Genomic DNA, 17,482 nt, shown 5'->3' on the forward strand with positions numbered 1-17,482 from the left:
TTCTATCGTATTCAAGTTTATTGGGATGGTTATACTTCGCCAGCTAAACTCTTATTAAACTATCCACAGGTATGGATATGTTAAAAATCTAACATCAAATAGAAATATAATCACCTCATAATATGTAAATAAGATGCAAATTTGAATTAGAAATATACTCACCTACTAAGAATTAAGATTGTGTTACCCATATTTAATATTTGATTCTTTCCCTGGTGTATAATAAAAACTAACTAAAGAGTGTGCAGGAATACATATACATTGCTTGCATAGAAAATGATATTCAGTTCAACGCCAAAACTGAATATTCACGGCACCCGGATGACCAAAACTTTAATACCAACCCTCATGTGCATTGCTCTTCAATTCAACACTAAGACTGAAAATATTTAATGCATCCGAAGGTTACCAAAATTGAATATCATCCCTATTAAGTGTCACAAGTACATTGCTTACACTAACCTAATATTCACTTCATATGACCAAAATATTTATGGCATCAAAATATCATAAAAATTCATTATCATCCTTCCCAATGGCATTTAACCACAAAAGAGGGGCAAAAAGGCTCTATAGATCAGTCATCAGGAAAACCAAGGAAACTGTTTATATGCTGGGCCACCGGTGTAGCATCACCTGGAGAATAAGGAGAGAGAGAACTTAAATCCATATCCGTAATAGTTTGCTGGAGTGTTTGAGGACCGGCACAATACAGATGTTTTCTATCAGCAAGTTCTTCGGCTAGTTCACTTTGATGATTATCCATCAAATCTTCATTTACAACCACTATTAAAGGTTTGCCAAGCCGCAACGTCTCAAATATGCTACCGGACCCTGCATAAATTCGCAGTTACAATAAGTTACCAGGTCCCAAACAATAAAAATAGAAAAATAGAGATTACCTAACCCTTGACTTGACAATAACACAACAGAGGTTACTTAAAATTTTGTCTTATTATGCATTGTCCTTTTCTTTTATGTGAATGATGTTCTCCCAGCTTAATCACAATACAACAACAAATTTAAGTGTTGAGTTTGATGAAAGTAATAATAGTGCTAGTAATGGAATAAACATCAGTGCCTACACCTCAAAAATCCATTTTAAATAAGATACAACAAAATGACTCTTAATACTCATCAAATCCATTATAAATCTCGTGACTAATGAAGGAAATACTGATATTGAATACTATACAGCTGGTGTGGGCAGCACACAATTAGGAATAAAAGGAACTCGTTTACTAACAATGTTGGTGTTCTCCATATACTTCTTGGCAACCAATTATACTTCTTGGCCACCACGTTGCACACCAATTTACACTGCTTGGCTTGCATGAGTGCTGCCACCAATTAAATCCAAAAACTGTCAACTATTTTCACCAGTTTGTTTGCTGCACCGAAAGGGAAAAAAAAAAAGGAAAGCTGCTGCATAATTGACGGACTCCCTTTGCACCGTTTCGCTGCTGCTGCTGCAGTTGGTCCAAACTGTTTTAGCACTTCTAACTCCAATTTCACGTTATTGTCCCAGCTTTGGATAAATGAAGGTGGTTGCTGCACAAAATTCAATGCCCACTGCAACACACCGCTTCCCTCTTGTGGAATGGTCCAGCTGCTGCATCAATTGGTTCACGTGGCCAAAGAAACCAAAGTTGCACCATGCTGGAACAAGTCAAAGCTGTAATTTCTCTGAACCATTTTCACAAACACACGCTATGCATCCAAATAAACAGCCATGGAGTAATTCACTTACAACACCAACTCAAAACAGGGTCATAACGTCTCCAAGTGAAACCAGCTGATAGGGACAATTAGTAATACAGAACAATCAAGATTAATTCTTGATTACTTTTATTGAACAACACTGCTTGTGCCAAAAGAGAAGAAGCCAGAACTCAAGATTACAACTGATGAAGCTTTGAGAGATCCTCACTCTCCTACCAATCCTTTCAGGAAAAACCAAAACTGCCTTTTTCCTATAACCTCTGATTATTTATAATAATCAGTTATAAGACAGTTTTAAAAAAACGAAAACAGAATTACTCTACAGAGGTTATAACTGTCATAGTCAGTTATTCCTCTTTTCCCTCCTTTTATAAACTATTCCAAACCTATCATTACTCCGCCCCTGCAGATTCACCTTGTCCTCAAGGTGAAAGTCTGGAAACTCTTGCTGGATGGTTGTGGCAGACTCCCAGCTGTTTTCCAAATCTGGAAGATGCCTCCACTTTAGAAGAACCTCCAAATCTCCTTTAGCATCCTGGCGAGTATCCAACACTTTCTCAGGTGTCACCTCCAATATATAATCTTCAGAAAGCATGGGGGTAAAGGTTGTGATGTGGGGATAGCCGTGGCAGCAGACTTTAGTAAGGATACATGAAAAACTGGGTGAATACGACTGTGGGCTGGAAGGAGTAGTTTGTATGCCACTGGACCAATACGTTCCAAAATCTGATATGGCCCGTCGATACGAGGACTCAGTTTTTCATTAGGTCGTCTGGCCAAAGATTTAAACCTATAAGGTTGTATTTTAAGTGTAAAATAAGATGAAATAGGGTTTTGGGATTAATCTCCCTTGTGTAAACCCTACACAAAGGACAGTTTATTTATATTGATAATGGGCCAAATCCCAGAAATACATAATGGGCTGAGCCCAACTATTAAACACAATATTATATCATCTAACACTCCCCCTCAAGCTGGTGCATACAAATCGTATGTACCAAGCTTGTTACAAAGATAATCAATTCTAGGTCCTCGAAGAGACTTAGTGAAAATATCTGCTAATTGATCACTTGATTGACAAACTCGGTCTTGATGTCCCCGGATAGGATTTTTTCTCGAATGAAGTGACAGTCAATTTCAATGTGTTTGGTCCTCTCATGAAAGACAGGATTAGAGCTAATATGAAGAGCAGCCTGATTGTCACATATGAGTGTCATTTGAGTGACATCTCCAAATTGCAATTCTTGAAGCAATTGCTTAAGCCAAACAAGTTCACATGTGGCTAAAGCCATAGCTCTATATTCTGCTTCTGCACTAGATCTTGCCACAACACTTTGTTTCTTGCTCTTCCAAGAGATCAAATTACCACCAATTGAGACACAATATCCGGAAGTAGATCTTCTGTCGGAAGGAGATCCTGCCCAGTCAGCATCTGAATAACATACAACTTTTGTATCAGAGTTGGAATCATATAGTAAACCTTTTCCAGGAGAGCTTTTGATATACTTTAATATGCGAATAACTGCATTCCAATGTTCTTCACATGGGGAATTAAGGAATTGACTCACCACGCTAACAGCAAAGGAAATATCAGGACGAGTAACAGTAAGATAATTCAACTTTCCAACTAACCGTCTGTACTGTTCAGGATCTGAGAAAGGCTCCCCCTGTTTAGGTAGAAGTTTAATATTAGGATCCATGGGTGTTTCTACTGCTTTAGAATTCATTAATCCAGTTTCCTCCAGAATATCCAATGCATATTTCCTCTGAGATATGACAATACCACTATTGGATTGTGCTACTTCAATACCCAAGAAATACCTGAGTTTTCCAAGATCTTTGGTCTGAAAATGACGACAAAGATGTTGCTTTAAGAGGGAGATGCCAAGGTTGTCGCTTCCTGTGAGAACAATGTCATCAACATACACTATTAAGTAGATACATCCAGCACTGGAGTGACGATAAAAAACTGAATGATCCACTTCACTGCGAGACATGCCAAATTGTTGAACAACACTACTGAATTTTCCAAACCAGGCCCGAGGAGACTGCTTTAGGCCATATAAAGATTTGTGAAGACGACAAACCAATCCAGAAGACTCCCCCTGAGCAACAAAACCCGGAGGTTGCTCCATATAAATTTCTTCATTCAAATCGCCATTGAGGAATGCATTTTTGACATCAAGTTGGTGAAGAGGCCATTGGCGAAGAGCAGCCATGGCAATGAATAAGCGAACAGATGCCATCTTGGCCACTGGAGAAAAAGTATCACCATAATCCAAACCAAAGATCTGTGTGTAACCTTTGGCAACAAGGCGAGCTTTGAGACGGTCAACAGTGCCATCAGGGCCAACTTTGATAGCATAGACCCACCTGCAACCAACAACAGATTTCCCGGATGGTAATTGAACAAGATCCCATGTTCCACTATGCCTGAGAGCACTCAATTCATCAAGCATGGCCTGACGCCAACCAGGGTGGGCTAATGCATCACCTAAAGATTTTGGAATTGACAAAGAGGAAATAGACGAAAGGCATGTATAGAAAGATGGAGAGATTCTATGATAACTCAAAGCAGCATAATGAGGGAATGATTACGGGTAGAACGCATACCTTTACGAAGGGCAATGGGAAGATCAGACTCAGTTGTTGGAACCGGAGGAGACAAATAACTCGGCACTTGATGTGAGTCATGAGTTGGTGGTTGGCAACGATGTCTTCTGCTATAAACCTGAAGAGGTGGTCTATCCGCAATAGGTACACTCGGAGGTGGCTGAGGAGAATCCGAGGTGGCACTGGAAGTGGGCACACTAGGAGGATCACACACAACAGGGATATCTATAGTAGTAGATGGTGGCTCACAACGAGAAGAGGGGTGTGTGAAGTAAAAAGAAGACTCGTCAAAGGTGACATCAGCGGAGATAAAATGACGTTGAGGGAAGGAGAGAAACACTTATACCCTTTTTGTGAGCGGGGGAATCCTAAGAAGACACATTTGTGGGCTCTCGGAGACAACTTATCCAAGCCAGGACTAAAATCATGAACAAAACATGTGGACCCAAAGACTTTAAGAGGTAAAGGGTGAAGAGGGTCGTGAGGAAATAAAATAGAATGAGGAACTTGGTTATGCAAGACTGAAGAAGGCATGCGATTAATAAGATAACAAGCAGTAAGAACCGCATCACCCCAAAAATGTGAAGGAACTGCACCATGAATTAAAAGAGTGCGAGTTGTTTCAATAAGGTGCCTATTCTTGCGCTCAGCCACTCCATTTTGTTGGGGTGTATAAGCGCATGATGTTTGATGAAGAATGCCCTGAGAAGCCATAAAATGTTTGAAGGATTGAGAGAGATATTCACGACCATTATCACTCCGCAAATTTCGAATAGAAACCCCAAACTGTGTTTTAATTTCATGAAAGAATGATTGAAAAATAGAGAACAACTCAGAACGATTTTTCATTAAATATAACCAAGTACATCTTGAATAATCATCAATAAAAGTAACAAAATACTGAAAACCTAAAGTAGACTTAACACGACTAGGTCCCCAAATGTCCGAATGAACTAATGCAAAAGGGGACAAAGCTCGTTGTGAGACACTACAAGGAAACGAACTACGACTATGCTTTCCTAATTGACAAGACTCACACGACAAACTAGATAACTTGGACAAGCTGGGGACAAGTTGTTGCAGTTTGGCAAGGCTGGGATGACCAAATTGTGCATGAAGAAGGGATGGTGATTCCATAGCCGCGCCAACATGTGAAGGAGGACGAAGATGATACAGACCATGAGACTCACATCCGGTGCCAATCATGTGTCTCGAACTCCGGTCGTGTAAACAAACAGAATCTTTGGTAAAGGAAATAATACAATCAAGAGAACGAGTTAGTCGACTGACAGATAATAAATTGAATGGAGACCCAGGAACATAAAGAACATGATCAATGGATATGGATGGAAAAATATTAACAGTACCAACACCATGAGATGAGACTCTAGACCCATCAGCCATTGTAACTGAGGGTAAATGATCCGGACAAGACAAAGAAGAAAACAAAGATTTGTTACCAGTAATATGGTCTGTGGCGCCTGAGTCAAGAACCCAAGGACCAAGAGAATCAGAGTGAGTCAGGCCAACGAATGATGTACCTGTGCGTGCAACAGAGGCAGATGTAGTGGAACTAGAACTTTGACGTTCCTCATACCATTTGAGAAAGTCGTTGAAAATGGCAGGGTGCCCTGCGGTATCAGATGAAGCAGGATCCACAGTCGCTGATCGGGGAGGAGGATCAGAGTGAACTACTGCAGCAGACCGAGGAGGACGTCCATGTAGAGCATAACATTTGTCAATCTTGTGGCCTAATTTGCCACAATGGTCACACTTGGGTCGTCCCTTTCCCGGCTTGCGAGAACGATTGCGATCATCCCGCTGAGAGACCAAGACTGAGGAATCATCAGCACAAGTAGATGTATCAATGATTTGTTTTCTTGGCACACGTAAAAGGGCAGAACTAGTAGCAGTGAAGTTGGGCACAACAGGAGACCCCAAAATCTGGTCGCGAACATGGGAATATTCATCAGAAAGACCATGTAATGCCAATAACATAAAGAACTTTGACCGTTGCTCAAGTTCTTCAGCTGGAGTGGAGGCCGGAGGCAATAACTCATTAAACTCATGCAGAAGGGCATGAATTTTGCCCAAATATTCAGCCATGGGTCCAGGACTCTGCGGAGCAACAACTTTGAAAAGATCCTGACAAACACCATAAAGACGCTGAGTGTCATTGGTGTATAACAACTTGGCCTGTGCCCAAACGTCTGAACATGTTTCATATGAACGAAACATTTGTTTCAGCGAAGAGTTAATGGTGGACTTAATGACGATGCATAATTGGGCATCAATTTTCGTCCAGCGGGAAACTTCATCTGCAGCAACTGTAGTTACACTCTGGGTGAGATGATCTTCATATCCTTGACTCTTGAGCCAAAGTTTGATATCGGATGCCCATGTCGCGTAATTTGTGCCATCCAACTTGTCAATGGATAAATGCACATTGACGTAGTTGGTATAAACAGAGGGTTCAGACAGCGGAGTGCTTGAAGATGACACACTCGAATTGGCAGCGGAAGAAGCCATAGAGGGAGAAACCCTAAAAATTCAAGGTGCTCCGATTGAAACAACAACCACAGATTCAGAAAGAGCTCAAGAAGGCGATTCAGGCGAAGTTGATCGGCGCAGAAAACGACCGGCGACGCGCCGTCACGCGCGGCGGAGAGGTGGCGGCTGCCGGAGCTTGCGGCGGCGCGTGGAGGCGCGTGAGAGCTCCGATGGCGGCGATCTCTGCGGCGTTGGAGTCGCCTGGCCGAGACGAACAAAACCGTCTGGTCGTCGGTCGAAACTGCAGCTCCGGCGACGGCGGCGGCGGCGGCGGCGGCGTAGGCGACGGTGACGACGACAGAAGCGGCGGCAATGAGCGGCGGCGGGACGGTGGCTGTAGTAAACTAACCTAAGCTCTAGATACCATGTAAAATAAGATGAAATAGGGTTTTGGGATTAATCTCCCTTGTGTAAACCCTACACAAAGGACAGTTTATTTATATTGATAATGGGCCAAATCCCAGAAATACATAATGGGCTGAGCCCAACTATTAAACACAATATTATATCATCTAACATTAAGGAACACCCAATCACCAATTTGATATGTAACTCTCTTCTATGCTTGTTGGCTTGAAGTTTATTCTGCTCTTGAGCCCGACAGAGATTGGACTTCAAAGCTTTCAAAATCGCATCACGTTCATCTTGCAACTGGTTGACACTCTCTATTTTAGAAGGAATGGTTGTCCCTTTCAAAAGCAAAGGTGGGTCGACCATATAAAGCTTTAAATGGTGTCATTTTTGAAGAGGCATGGTAATTAGTGTTAAACCAGAATTCAGCCCAAGTAACCAGCTAGGCCATAACTTAGGTTGAGATCCTGTCATACACCTTAGATAAGTTTCCAAACAACGGTTAACCACTTCCGTTTGACCATCCGTTTGGGATGGTATGATGTACTGTATTTGAGCTTTGTACTTGCTTGTTTGAACAATTCCTTCCAAAATTGACTTAAAAACAGTTTGTCCCTATCTAAAACAATTGTGTGGAAGGAAACCCATGTAACCGAACCACCTCTTTAACAAAAATGGCAGCCACATCTGCAGCAGTATAAGGATGTGCTAAAGCAAAGAAATGGGCATACTTAGTGAGGCGATCGACCACTACAAGAATAGTGTCCATCCCCTTTGCTTTAGGTAGACCCCCAATAAAATCCATGGAGATATCACTCCAAACCTGAGTTGGAATTGGCAATGGTTGTAGTAAACCAGCAGGAGCTAGAGTCTCAGTTTTATTCCTCTGGCAAGTGTCACACTGCATCACAAAATCTTAATATCTCCTCTCATGCCCTCCCAATATAGAACACCTGCAATTCGTTTAAGAGTGTGAAAGTAGCCACTATGACCACCTAATGGAGATTCATGAAGCTCTTTAATGATAGTAGGGATTCTACTATAATGTTTAGGCAAAACAAGTTTGCCTTGATAGTACAATTTCCCCTTTTTTAGTTGAAACTGGCATGAGCAGTAGGATCCACTAACAAATTCTGCATAATGTGCTCATTTTCACATCCTTTTGTATTTCTGTATCCCAATCTTCCCACTCTTGAGGTTGTAGGACAGAAATGTTAAAGAAGACTTGTCGGGATAATGCATCAGCAACCATATTTTCCTTCCCAGGTCGATATTTGATGTCAAAATCCAACCCAATGAGCTTCGAAGCCCATTTAAATTGTTCCTCTGTCAACAATTTAATCATTCAAAAACTTTAAGCTTTTTTGATCAGTGACAATGGTAAAGTGAGTACCCATCAAGTAATGTTTCCATTTTTGCACAGCTTGGACGATAGCCATGAGTTCTCGTTCATAAACTGATTTTCCTTTGACCCCTTTCTGTCAAGGCTTGGCTCCAAAAGGCCAAGGGTCTGCCCTCTTGTAATAACACAGCTCCTAACCCTTTACTGGAAGCATCAGTCTCAACCACAAAAGATTTGGAAAAATCGGCACCCCTAGTGTGGATAATTGGGAGACAAGCAGTCTTCAATGCTTCGAAGGCGTGTTGTGCTTCATTAGACCAAACAAAACCTTCCTTTTTAAGCAATTGTGTTAGAGGTTGTGCAATTTTACCATAATCTCGAACAAACCTTCTATAGTAACCCGTGAGACCAAGAAAACCTCTTAAAGCAGTGACGTCCTTCGGTCTAGGCCATTTAGACATAGCTTCTACCTTCTTAGGGTCAGCAGATACCCCATTTCCCGAGATCACATGGCCCAAGTATTCAATGTTGTCTTGGCCAAAGCTGCATTTCTTTCTATTAACTTTTAAGTGATGATCACATAGTAGTTGAAGAACTTGTGATAAATGTTGGAGGTGCAGATCCATAGAAGTGCTGTAAACCAAGATATCATCGAAAAACACCAACACAAATTTTCGCAAAAAAGGCTTGAGAACTTCATTCATTAGAGATTGGAATGTTGTTGGCGCATTTGTCAAACCAAAAGGCATGACTAGAAATTCATAGTGGCCCTCATGGGTTCGAAAAGCTGTCTTCTCAATATCACTTTCTTTCATACGAATCTGGTGGTAACCAGACTTGAGATCTAGCTTAGAAAAGATAGTTGCACCAGCCAGTTCATCCAATAATTCATCTATGACTGGAATAGGAAATTTATTTGGAATGGTTACCTTGTTAAGAGCCCTGTAATCTACACAAAACCTCCATCCACCATCTTTCTTTTTCACCAAGATAATAGGGCTGGAATAAGGACTAATACTAGGCCGAATAATACCAACATTCAGCATATCACCAATCAATCTTTCAATCTCATTCTTTTGTGAGTGTGAATACTTATATGGTCTTAAGTTTGGAATGGATGCTCCCTCCTTGAGATGAATAGCATGATCTTGTTTTCGGGTAGGAGGTAATTCCTGGAACTCTTGAAAAACCACACCATAGGATGCCAACACTTGCTCCACTTCCTTTGTACAAGCCGTGGAATCCACAACGTCATGATTCTGAACCATATCCACCAAAAACCCCTGGTCCCCTTGCTGCAATTCATGTATCAACCTTTTAAATGAAGTTGCAGTAGTGGATAAAGCAGGATCCCCCATTACCATGTGCTGCTGGTCCCCTCCACCAATGGTAAGTTTTAAGTTGCCAAAATTTGCCTTAACCTCCCCTAAACTGGCCAACCACTCTAAGCCCAACACAATATCAGCTCCACCTATCTCAAAAATGAAAAAGTCTTGTTGAATTTGTAATCCTTGGATTTCCAAGATAAAATCTGCACATTTTCCTTGACACTCAATCTTTCTACCATCTCCAACTTCCACCACATAAGAGGGAGTAGCCATTGTCTGCAACCCACATCTACCAATCAAATTATTTGAAATAAAATTGTGGGAAGCTCCATAATCCAACAAAACAATCACTGTTTCCTCTCCAATTTTACCCCAAAGTTTCCAAGACTTCTTGGTAGTGAGACCAGCCATGGTACACAAGGATAACTGTAAAACCTGTCTTGTGTCCTTCAAGGTATCTTCTGTTGTCGCTGTGTGGTGTTGGAATTCCCCCAATTCAGTTATTTCGTCTTCTGACAGTAGTAACATGTGCAACTGTTTGTTTCTACAGACATGTTGAGGCCCAAACTTCTCATCACATCTAAAACATAACCTTTTTTCATCTTGTCTTGCAATTCTGCATCAGATAATTTTCGAAAAGGGGCTCCTCGTTGTCGCAGCCCCCCTGAATTTCTTATAGACACCTCACTGCTCTCCCCCTTTTCCTTATTGGTAGTACTAGAAGCGACCGAGTGACTGCCTTCTCTTGAAAAGGTTCTGGTGGCTGAATATGGTTTGGCCCCTGAAATATTGCTGCTAACCCCTGTAAGGCCGCTTTTAGATGTGACTCTAATTTTTTCCTCCACCATTTTAGCTTTCATCATTAGTTCAGCAAGACTTTTTGGTTCATGTAGCTTCACTTCCGCCTTGATACCTTCTGTTAACCCGTTCAAGAAAATGCCTACCAAATAATCTTGCTCCACGTTTTTCAAGAACCCAGCATATTGTTCAAAATTTTCAATATACTCTTCAACCGGACCTGTTTGTTTTAAGCCAAGCAAAACCTCAAACAGATTATCCAACATGGTTGGTTGAAACCTGCGCACCACTGCAATCTTGAAAGCATCCCATGTAGGCTTGGGATTACACGTTTCCCACCATTGGAACCAATTCAAAGCCTTTCCTTCCAAAGCAATAAGAACTGCCTGCATCCTTTCGTCCTCTGTTACCGCTTTTAAACGAAAATAGCGCTCCAACCTATTGGTCCAGCCATAAGCATCCTCTCCTATAAAAACTGGAGTATCCAGTTTTCTCCATCTGGACAAAGAAGAAGAATGTACTCCATTTGTGACTGAAATGTCATCACTATCCGATTTTCCTGTTGACGATATTTTCTCCACCACCACTGTAAGACCACGAATCATGTCTTCTAAACGTTGGAACCGTTGATGAGCCTCATTTTCCTGTCTGTCCCGATCTTGAGCCATTTCTTGGACCATGCGTTCAACCCCATCCATGCGTGACTCCATTCTGGTATGGACCATGCTCTAACGAACCCTTCCCACAGAACCCAGAAGGCGCTCTGAATACCAATTGATAGGGACAATTAGTAATACAGAACAATCAAGATTAATTCTTGATTACTTTTATTGAACAACACTGCTTGTGCCAAAAGAGAAGAAGCCAGAACTCAAGATTACAACTGAGGAAGCTTTGAGAGATCCTCACTCTCCTACCAATCCTTTCAGGAAAAACCAAAACTGCCTTTTTCCTATAACCTCTGATTATTTATAATAATCAGTTATAAGACAGTTTTAAAAAAACGAAAACAGAATTACTCTACAGAGGTTATAATTGTCATAGTCAGTTATTCCTCTTTTCCCTCCTTCAGTTATTCCTCTTTTCCCTCCTTTTATAAACTATTCTAAACCTATCACCAGCCAACATTCAAAAACAATCATGCACCAGAAAACTCCAAAAAGAGATCTTTAACGCTACAACACAGAAAACTAGTTTAGGCAAAACACACTCTCTCAAATGTATCTCTCGGCCAAACAGGTGTGGGGTACGGTTCACTCAATTCTTTTCTCTCCACAAGCCAGAATGCATCTCTTTACTTGGCCAATCTCTTGAGCTAACGTCTCAAGAAAAAGTGGAACAACTCCACCTCAATCTCTAGGGCAGACAAAACCAGAGCAATTCAATACCAAAAGGAATAAGAGAAAGGATTTTAACAGGGACAAAACAGCACCTAAAACAAGCAAACACAGCACTTTTAAGGTCTCTAGAGGTGTTTGTTCAAGGTAACGTGAATGACACAATATATCAAACACCTGGACTGCACACAAGACAATTATACAGAATGAAATTAAGCACATATGTAAAAACACCGAATACGAGACAATTGCAGAACTAAACAATCTGAAGGCAACAATTGCAGAACTAAACAATCTGAAGGCACAAGACAACATTACCAAAAGAAGCACTTAGATGAAAATAAGAAAAACAAAAACTCAACAAAATTAATCACGCGAGTAGAAAATGGATTACGATCCGCAAGTGAACTGAAAACACGAACATAACTAAAATTGAATGTCTAAAGCATCAATCAGGAACCAGTACACGAATGCCCCAATTTCAGATAACCACAAATTCATCAAAACCTAAGCTCTGAATACCAAATGACGTAGGACGAGATTCGAAATTTGGGGAACATGTGAACTGAGGGTTCGTGAATGGATGCAAACAAAAAAGGGGTGGACGAAGAGTACGACAAACACATACTGAAACACAAAAATCAAAAGGAGAATGTGAAACAAACCCTAAAACATGAATAAACCCTAAAACATGAGTGGGATGGAGTAGGGGATGACGTCGAAACGTGAATCGATCGGAAGATGGAGCGAGCGAAGGAAGCCACGCCACTTGGGGATAAAGCCAAGATAAGTGGGCAAATCCAAATTCAGCATGCCACTCGAATAGCCATCCGAGATAAGTGCAACAGCTTTAACACGCCACTTGCATGCTTGCAAGATAAGTGAAGACAGCCACGAAGAAATGGAATTGTGCTCCTCTCCACGCCACTTAATAGGTTCCATGAGATAAGTGGAGGAGTCGCCACTTAAGCCACTTGCTCAAGATAAGACTCGAGTGCACATACACAAGAGAAAACACTCAACAATGTCCCTTCATGTATCTTCCAAATCTCTCTTTACAAAGAAGGAAACTTTCTATTTATAGTCTAAGAGTAAGTTGCCCTAAAATTAGGTCAAACTAAACATGGCTTAACTCCTAAATACAACCCTTAATTAAAGAAAACAAAAAATAAAAAACATAGGTGAAGCTTTCAAGACGTGTCACTCTCGCTGGGCGCCACCTTCCGTTGGTTAGGCTCTCATCAACAATAAAAACTAATAGTTTTATTAACCAAGTTTGTGCTTGAAACAGAACATAAATTGGGGAAAGCTAACATCAAATAGGCCCAAGGAATCAAGTAGGTTAGCAACTACTAATTAAGATGATGAGTTGAGATCCAAGTGAATTAGGAAAGGATTCATTAATAATGGACTGGTGGTAGTAATCAACAAGAACATGTCATTGAAAATAACTGATTACGTGTTACAAGTATTGAATTAAAAATAGCATAGCGGTTATACAATAAAAAGAAATCATTAGGAGTATATATCGGTAGATGGGTGTGTATAAAAGATAAGCGTGCTTATAGAATAATCTCCACAGAACCGTTGTCTCTACAATAACCAGTCTATTGCCATAGTGTTCATCATGTTTGGCTGGGAAGGACTCATACCTACAAATTCATGCACATAAAGACTTGGAACAAAACATCGAGAAACAAACTTATGTGCATACGCATGTATTCTTTCATTCTTTCAAGTTTCTAAGTGCTTGGTGGGAGCATCTTCTAGACAACTTGTAAAAGGAGTGCTCATATTTGTAAATCTTTCATGTGTTAAGTTAATCTCTTACAAAAAGGTGTTCTTGTATTTGATATCCAATCGGCTGAGAATGAAACCTTTTACATAACATTTTTTTTATCTTATAGCCAAGAGAGAATGTGTATTTATCCTGGAGAGTTGTTGTTGTGTACTTGTACTTAAACACATGGAAATTTGAGCGGATACTGGAAAGACTTTGTGCACATGTATGCCAAAAGTGGTAGTGAAAAATACTTGTAAACAATTATTTGTTCAGTGGAACATTTTACAACATTGAAGAATAGGATGTAACCTAGGTTAAGAATGAGCTAGAATAAAAACAAAAATGACCAGTCTCTTTTTATTACTTGCACATTGCTTCTCTTCGCCAATGGCCAGCAATAAAATGTTTTAAAAAAGCTTTGGTGAATGTTTCAGAAAACCTTCAGATGACCAACTTTTAAGCCCCTAATAGAACATATTGCAAAAATATTCAAAGGTGACCTTTTAGCTCTATTTGAACCCACTCCCCTTTCTAAAGTTAACATATCCCAAAGCAAACTTCTTGGGGTTAGTTCTTTATAGGGCAAGATGTAATGATCCTAGCTACAATGGAGAACAAAAGACAAATTGCAAACAAACCTTCGCTATTTAAGGGCGAAAAGTTTGATTACAAGAAATAACATATGATTGTGTTCTTCAAATCAAATCATAGATATGAGAAGTAATTGAAAATGGAAACCACATACCAGTACTTGTAAACATTTGTTTGTTTAGTGGAACACTTTGCAATTTGCATTGAAAAATTGGACATAACTCAAGTTACGGGTGATCTAATATAAAAAAGAAAAAAAGGTGTTGATTGTCACTTTCTATTACTTGTGCACTGCCTCTCTTGGCCATTAAAAAAATGTTCTAGAAACCGTTTGTGAACTTATTGCGAAAACCATTAGATATTTTCTCCTCTTAATCATGCAGTTTTAGACAGCACTTTTGTAATAAGGAGTTGAGGGAAAAGGATAAACAACATTACCAAAGAAAAGTTGCTCATTCAGAGAATTAATGCTACTCCAGCTGTAATGGAAACCCAACAGGTGTTATTTCATAGTTCAGAGCACTTACCCAATGCTTCAATAATAGTTTGGACTTTAAGCTTCTAATAAAGGGATTCAGATGGGTGTTTTATATTATAGCATTGAGGCCAAGCATTTTAGTGTTCTTCCTATTTAGGTTTAGTTAATTGACATATTATTTAAACCGTTACCCTGCATATTTTTATTTGTTTTTACTCTTATATTAAGCAAATTGCATTCTTAGGTGCTCATTATGTATGCAGGGGATTTCTAGGATGGAATGAGATTATAATTGGTGAATGCCAAAACATGCACATTGATGAATGTGATCCACAAACAAAATTTGAAGAAAATTCTCGAAGACCTTAAATTTGAAGAAAATTCTCAAATGCACCTTACATGTCACAAGCAACTAGCATTACGTATTACCTCTAATATTGTCTTTCATGAAAGAACAACAAATATTGTGGTAGGTCGTCATTCTTTTTCATAAGAGAAAAGTTGGACTCTAGAGACAAATTCACCAAATCTCTAAAAGAGGGCCAAGGATCAATCACATTAGCAGCAAGCTGAGCACATATAATTTTACATGCACCATCTCAAGGGGGAGTGCTATAATTACATAAATAAGAAATACATCTTTATAATTATACATATTAAGATCATGAACATATTTATCATATCTTTATAATCACAAATATCTTGACCATATCATTAATCTTATAGGATCATATCTTTCTTACTAGAGGATATCAAGTCATTGGCATAAAGTGTGATACGATCCTATTCAGGAAAGTTGACGATCATTGTTAATTTTTGAAAATTAGATGAAATATAAAAAAGATAAATCATAGTTTATAATTTTTATAATTATAAAAAATGCGGAATAAGCAGAGATGGAAGAACATTACGATCTAACATATCGATAAGTAAGATCCGCTACAAAGAAGTCCTTCTTTGATAAGGACCGATAATAGAGACGCCACAATCAATAAGACCGATAAGTCAAGGAAGATTTCCACAAAGAGGTCACTCTTTGATAAGAACCAATAATAGAGATGCCAAAATCAATAAGACTGATAAAGTCAAGGAAAAGTTAGGCATACACACAAAAACATTCATACTGAAAGCTGATTAATCTACATGGATACGATAGCAGAATACGGAATTAGGTACCAAGACAACGTACATGATAAGCTCTACCAATATAGACATAAGAATACACAAAAAATCATGCAATAGACTAGTTGTAACCAACATACCTGCGTGGCTAATGACAAGAGAAGCTGATCTGAGATGAGCTGCAATACTGGATGAAAAAGTGAAGTAGTCTACAGCCAGAGCACCATCTCCTTCAGACTACAAATAAAAAAGAAAATGTTAATAATAAGAACGAAAACACTTAGTAAACGAGACCATGAAAAAGAGAATAATAAAGTCTGCAAATTGTTATCTCCCTCCATTTTTGGAATTAGTTAAACTTTTTTGCATACAGTTACTAGATGTCAGCTTGCTTAAATTAAGTTTGTTACAATATCCATACATATTTATCTAATAACCAATGATATGTAAACCTTTTTTTCAAGCAAGTAGCTTGCAATGTTGATTCAAGAAACGATCAAGTGAGAATTTCACAACCCCCATCAGCACAAATTGATTTATAATTTAACTATTACAAAAGAAATTCTCAACCAAAAAGTATCAAATGAGTTTTTCTCAGGATGGAAAGAAATCATAAAGGGGAAAGTACCTTTGTGGGAAGATATGATCCTCGACCCATTTGAATAAGAAGGTGGGTGTATCCTTTAGCAAACAAGGCTTGTTTAACGATATTGGAATCCACAGCTCTCACAAGAGCATCAAAACAGGTCGTCCCTACAGTCACAAAAACCACTCTCTTTTGCTTATCACAACCTTCATCGTTCCCCATTTAGCTACTCCAATGTGCTGACATCAGAAGCAACAATTAGGCTTAAAGAGAATTTGAAAACGGCAGCCACCACAGTAGTTTGGTGTGAGAAACTGAAGAAAACTCACCTACGTAGGTTTTTAATCGCCGGGCTCACCAAGCCGTTGTTCGATCGCCGTCGTTCGCTTGCCGCTCCTCAATCGGGTCTCCGTTGTTGTGCTGCAGGGTTTAGTTGGGGAAGAAAACTGTTGATTGTGGAGGAAACTAATTTTATTGTTCTGTAGCTTTTAGGAGAGGAATGTAATATAATATTAATTATATTATATTAATTATTTAATTATTATTTTAATTGAATTTGACGGTTTTGGAATTAGGTGTTTTAATTTCAGATTTCAATTAAGAATTAGGATTTATTTTTAATTATTTAATAATTATATAATAACACTAATAAACATTCTTTTATAATATTAATATTTTAACCCGTGCAACGGGACTTACAAAATAGAAAAATATGTTTTGTAAAATAAATTTATAGTAATAAAAATATAATTAAAATTTAATATAAATATTCTATTTTGTAAATTTAAATAATAAATGTTTTATTATAAAAATATATTTAAGTTTTTTCGTATATTTTTTAGTAAAACATATTTTATTATATAATTGTTTTAAATAATGTA

The 17,482-nt window shown here is 39.0% G+C and overlaps 2 protein-coding genes across 3 annotated transcripts; both read right to left on the bottom strand.

Moving 5' to 3' along the window:
* Nucleotides 1-332: 332 nt before the first annotated feature.
* Nucleotides 333-17,080, bottom strand: LOC114181715 (UDP-N-acetylglucosamine transferase subunit ALG13 homolog). Of its 2 annotated transcripts, none has more exons than XM_028068247.1 (4): nt 16,935-17,080; nt 16,644-16,840; nt 16,156-16,252; nt 333-834 (listed from the first exon to the last, which is right to left on the bottom strand). In XM_028068247.1, exons 2-4 carry the CDS (start codon nt 16,821-16,823, stop codon nt 578-580), a joined length of 534 nt encoding a protein of 177 aa, XP_027924048.1. In that variant the 5' UTR covers nt 16,824-16,840; nt 16,935-17,080; the 3' UTR covers nt 333-577. The 2 variants fall into 2 exon arrangements, with proteins under 2 accessions (XP_027924048.1, XP_027924047.1); XM_028068246.1 differs by having other exon boundaries at nt 16,931-17,080.
* On the bottom strand, nt 8,899-13,347 carry LOC114181714. Its single transcript, XM_028068244.1, has one exon. The coding sequence runs from the start codon at nt 11,427-11,429 to the stop codon at nt 10,407-10,409; it is 1,023 nt and encodes a 340-aa protein (XP_027924045.1). The 5' UTR covers nt 11,430-13,347; the 3' UTR covers nt 8,899-10,406.
* Nucleotides 17,081-17,482: the final 402 nt, after the last annotated feature.

This window comes from Vigna unguiculata, chromosome 4 (assembly GCF_004118075.2).
Source record: "Vigna unguiculata cultivar IT97K-499-35 chromosome 4, ASM411807v1, whole genome shotgun sequence".
In the NCBI taxonomy this organism is placed as follows: Eukaryota; Viridiplantae; Streptophyta; class Magnoliopsida; order Fabales; family Fabaceae; genus Vigna; species Vigna unguiculata.

What these genes read in the sequence shown, in the direction of transcription:
- LOC114181714 (XM_028068244.1), bottom strand. Translation starts at nt 11,429, where the DNA reads ATGGTCCATACCAGAATGGAGTCACGCATGGATGGGGTTGAACGCATG.
- LOC114181715 (XM_028068247.1), bottom strand. Translation starts at nt 16,823, where the DNA reads ATGGGGAACGATGAAGGTTGTGATAAGCAAAAGAGAGTGGTTTTTGTG. An exon ending in GATCATATCTTCCCACAAAG is followed by an intron (nt 16,253 to 16,643) that starts GTACTTTCCCCT and finishes TTTTATTTGTAG; the next exon opens with TCTGAAGGAGATGGTGCTCT. An exon ending in TCTTGTCATTAGCCACGCAG is followed by an intron (nt 835 to 16,155) that starts GTATGTTGGTTA and finishes GAATTTATGCAG; the next exon opens with GGTCCGGTAGCATATTTGAG.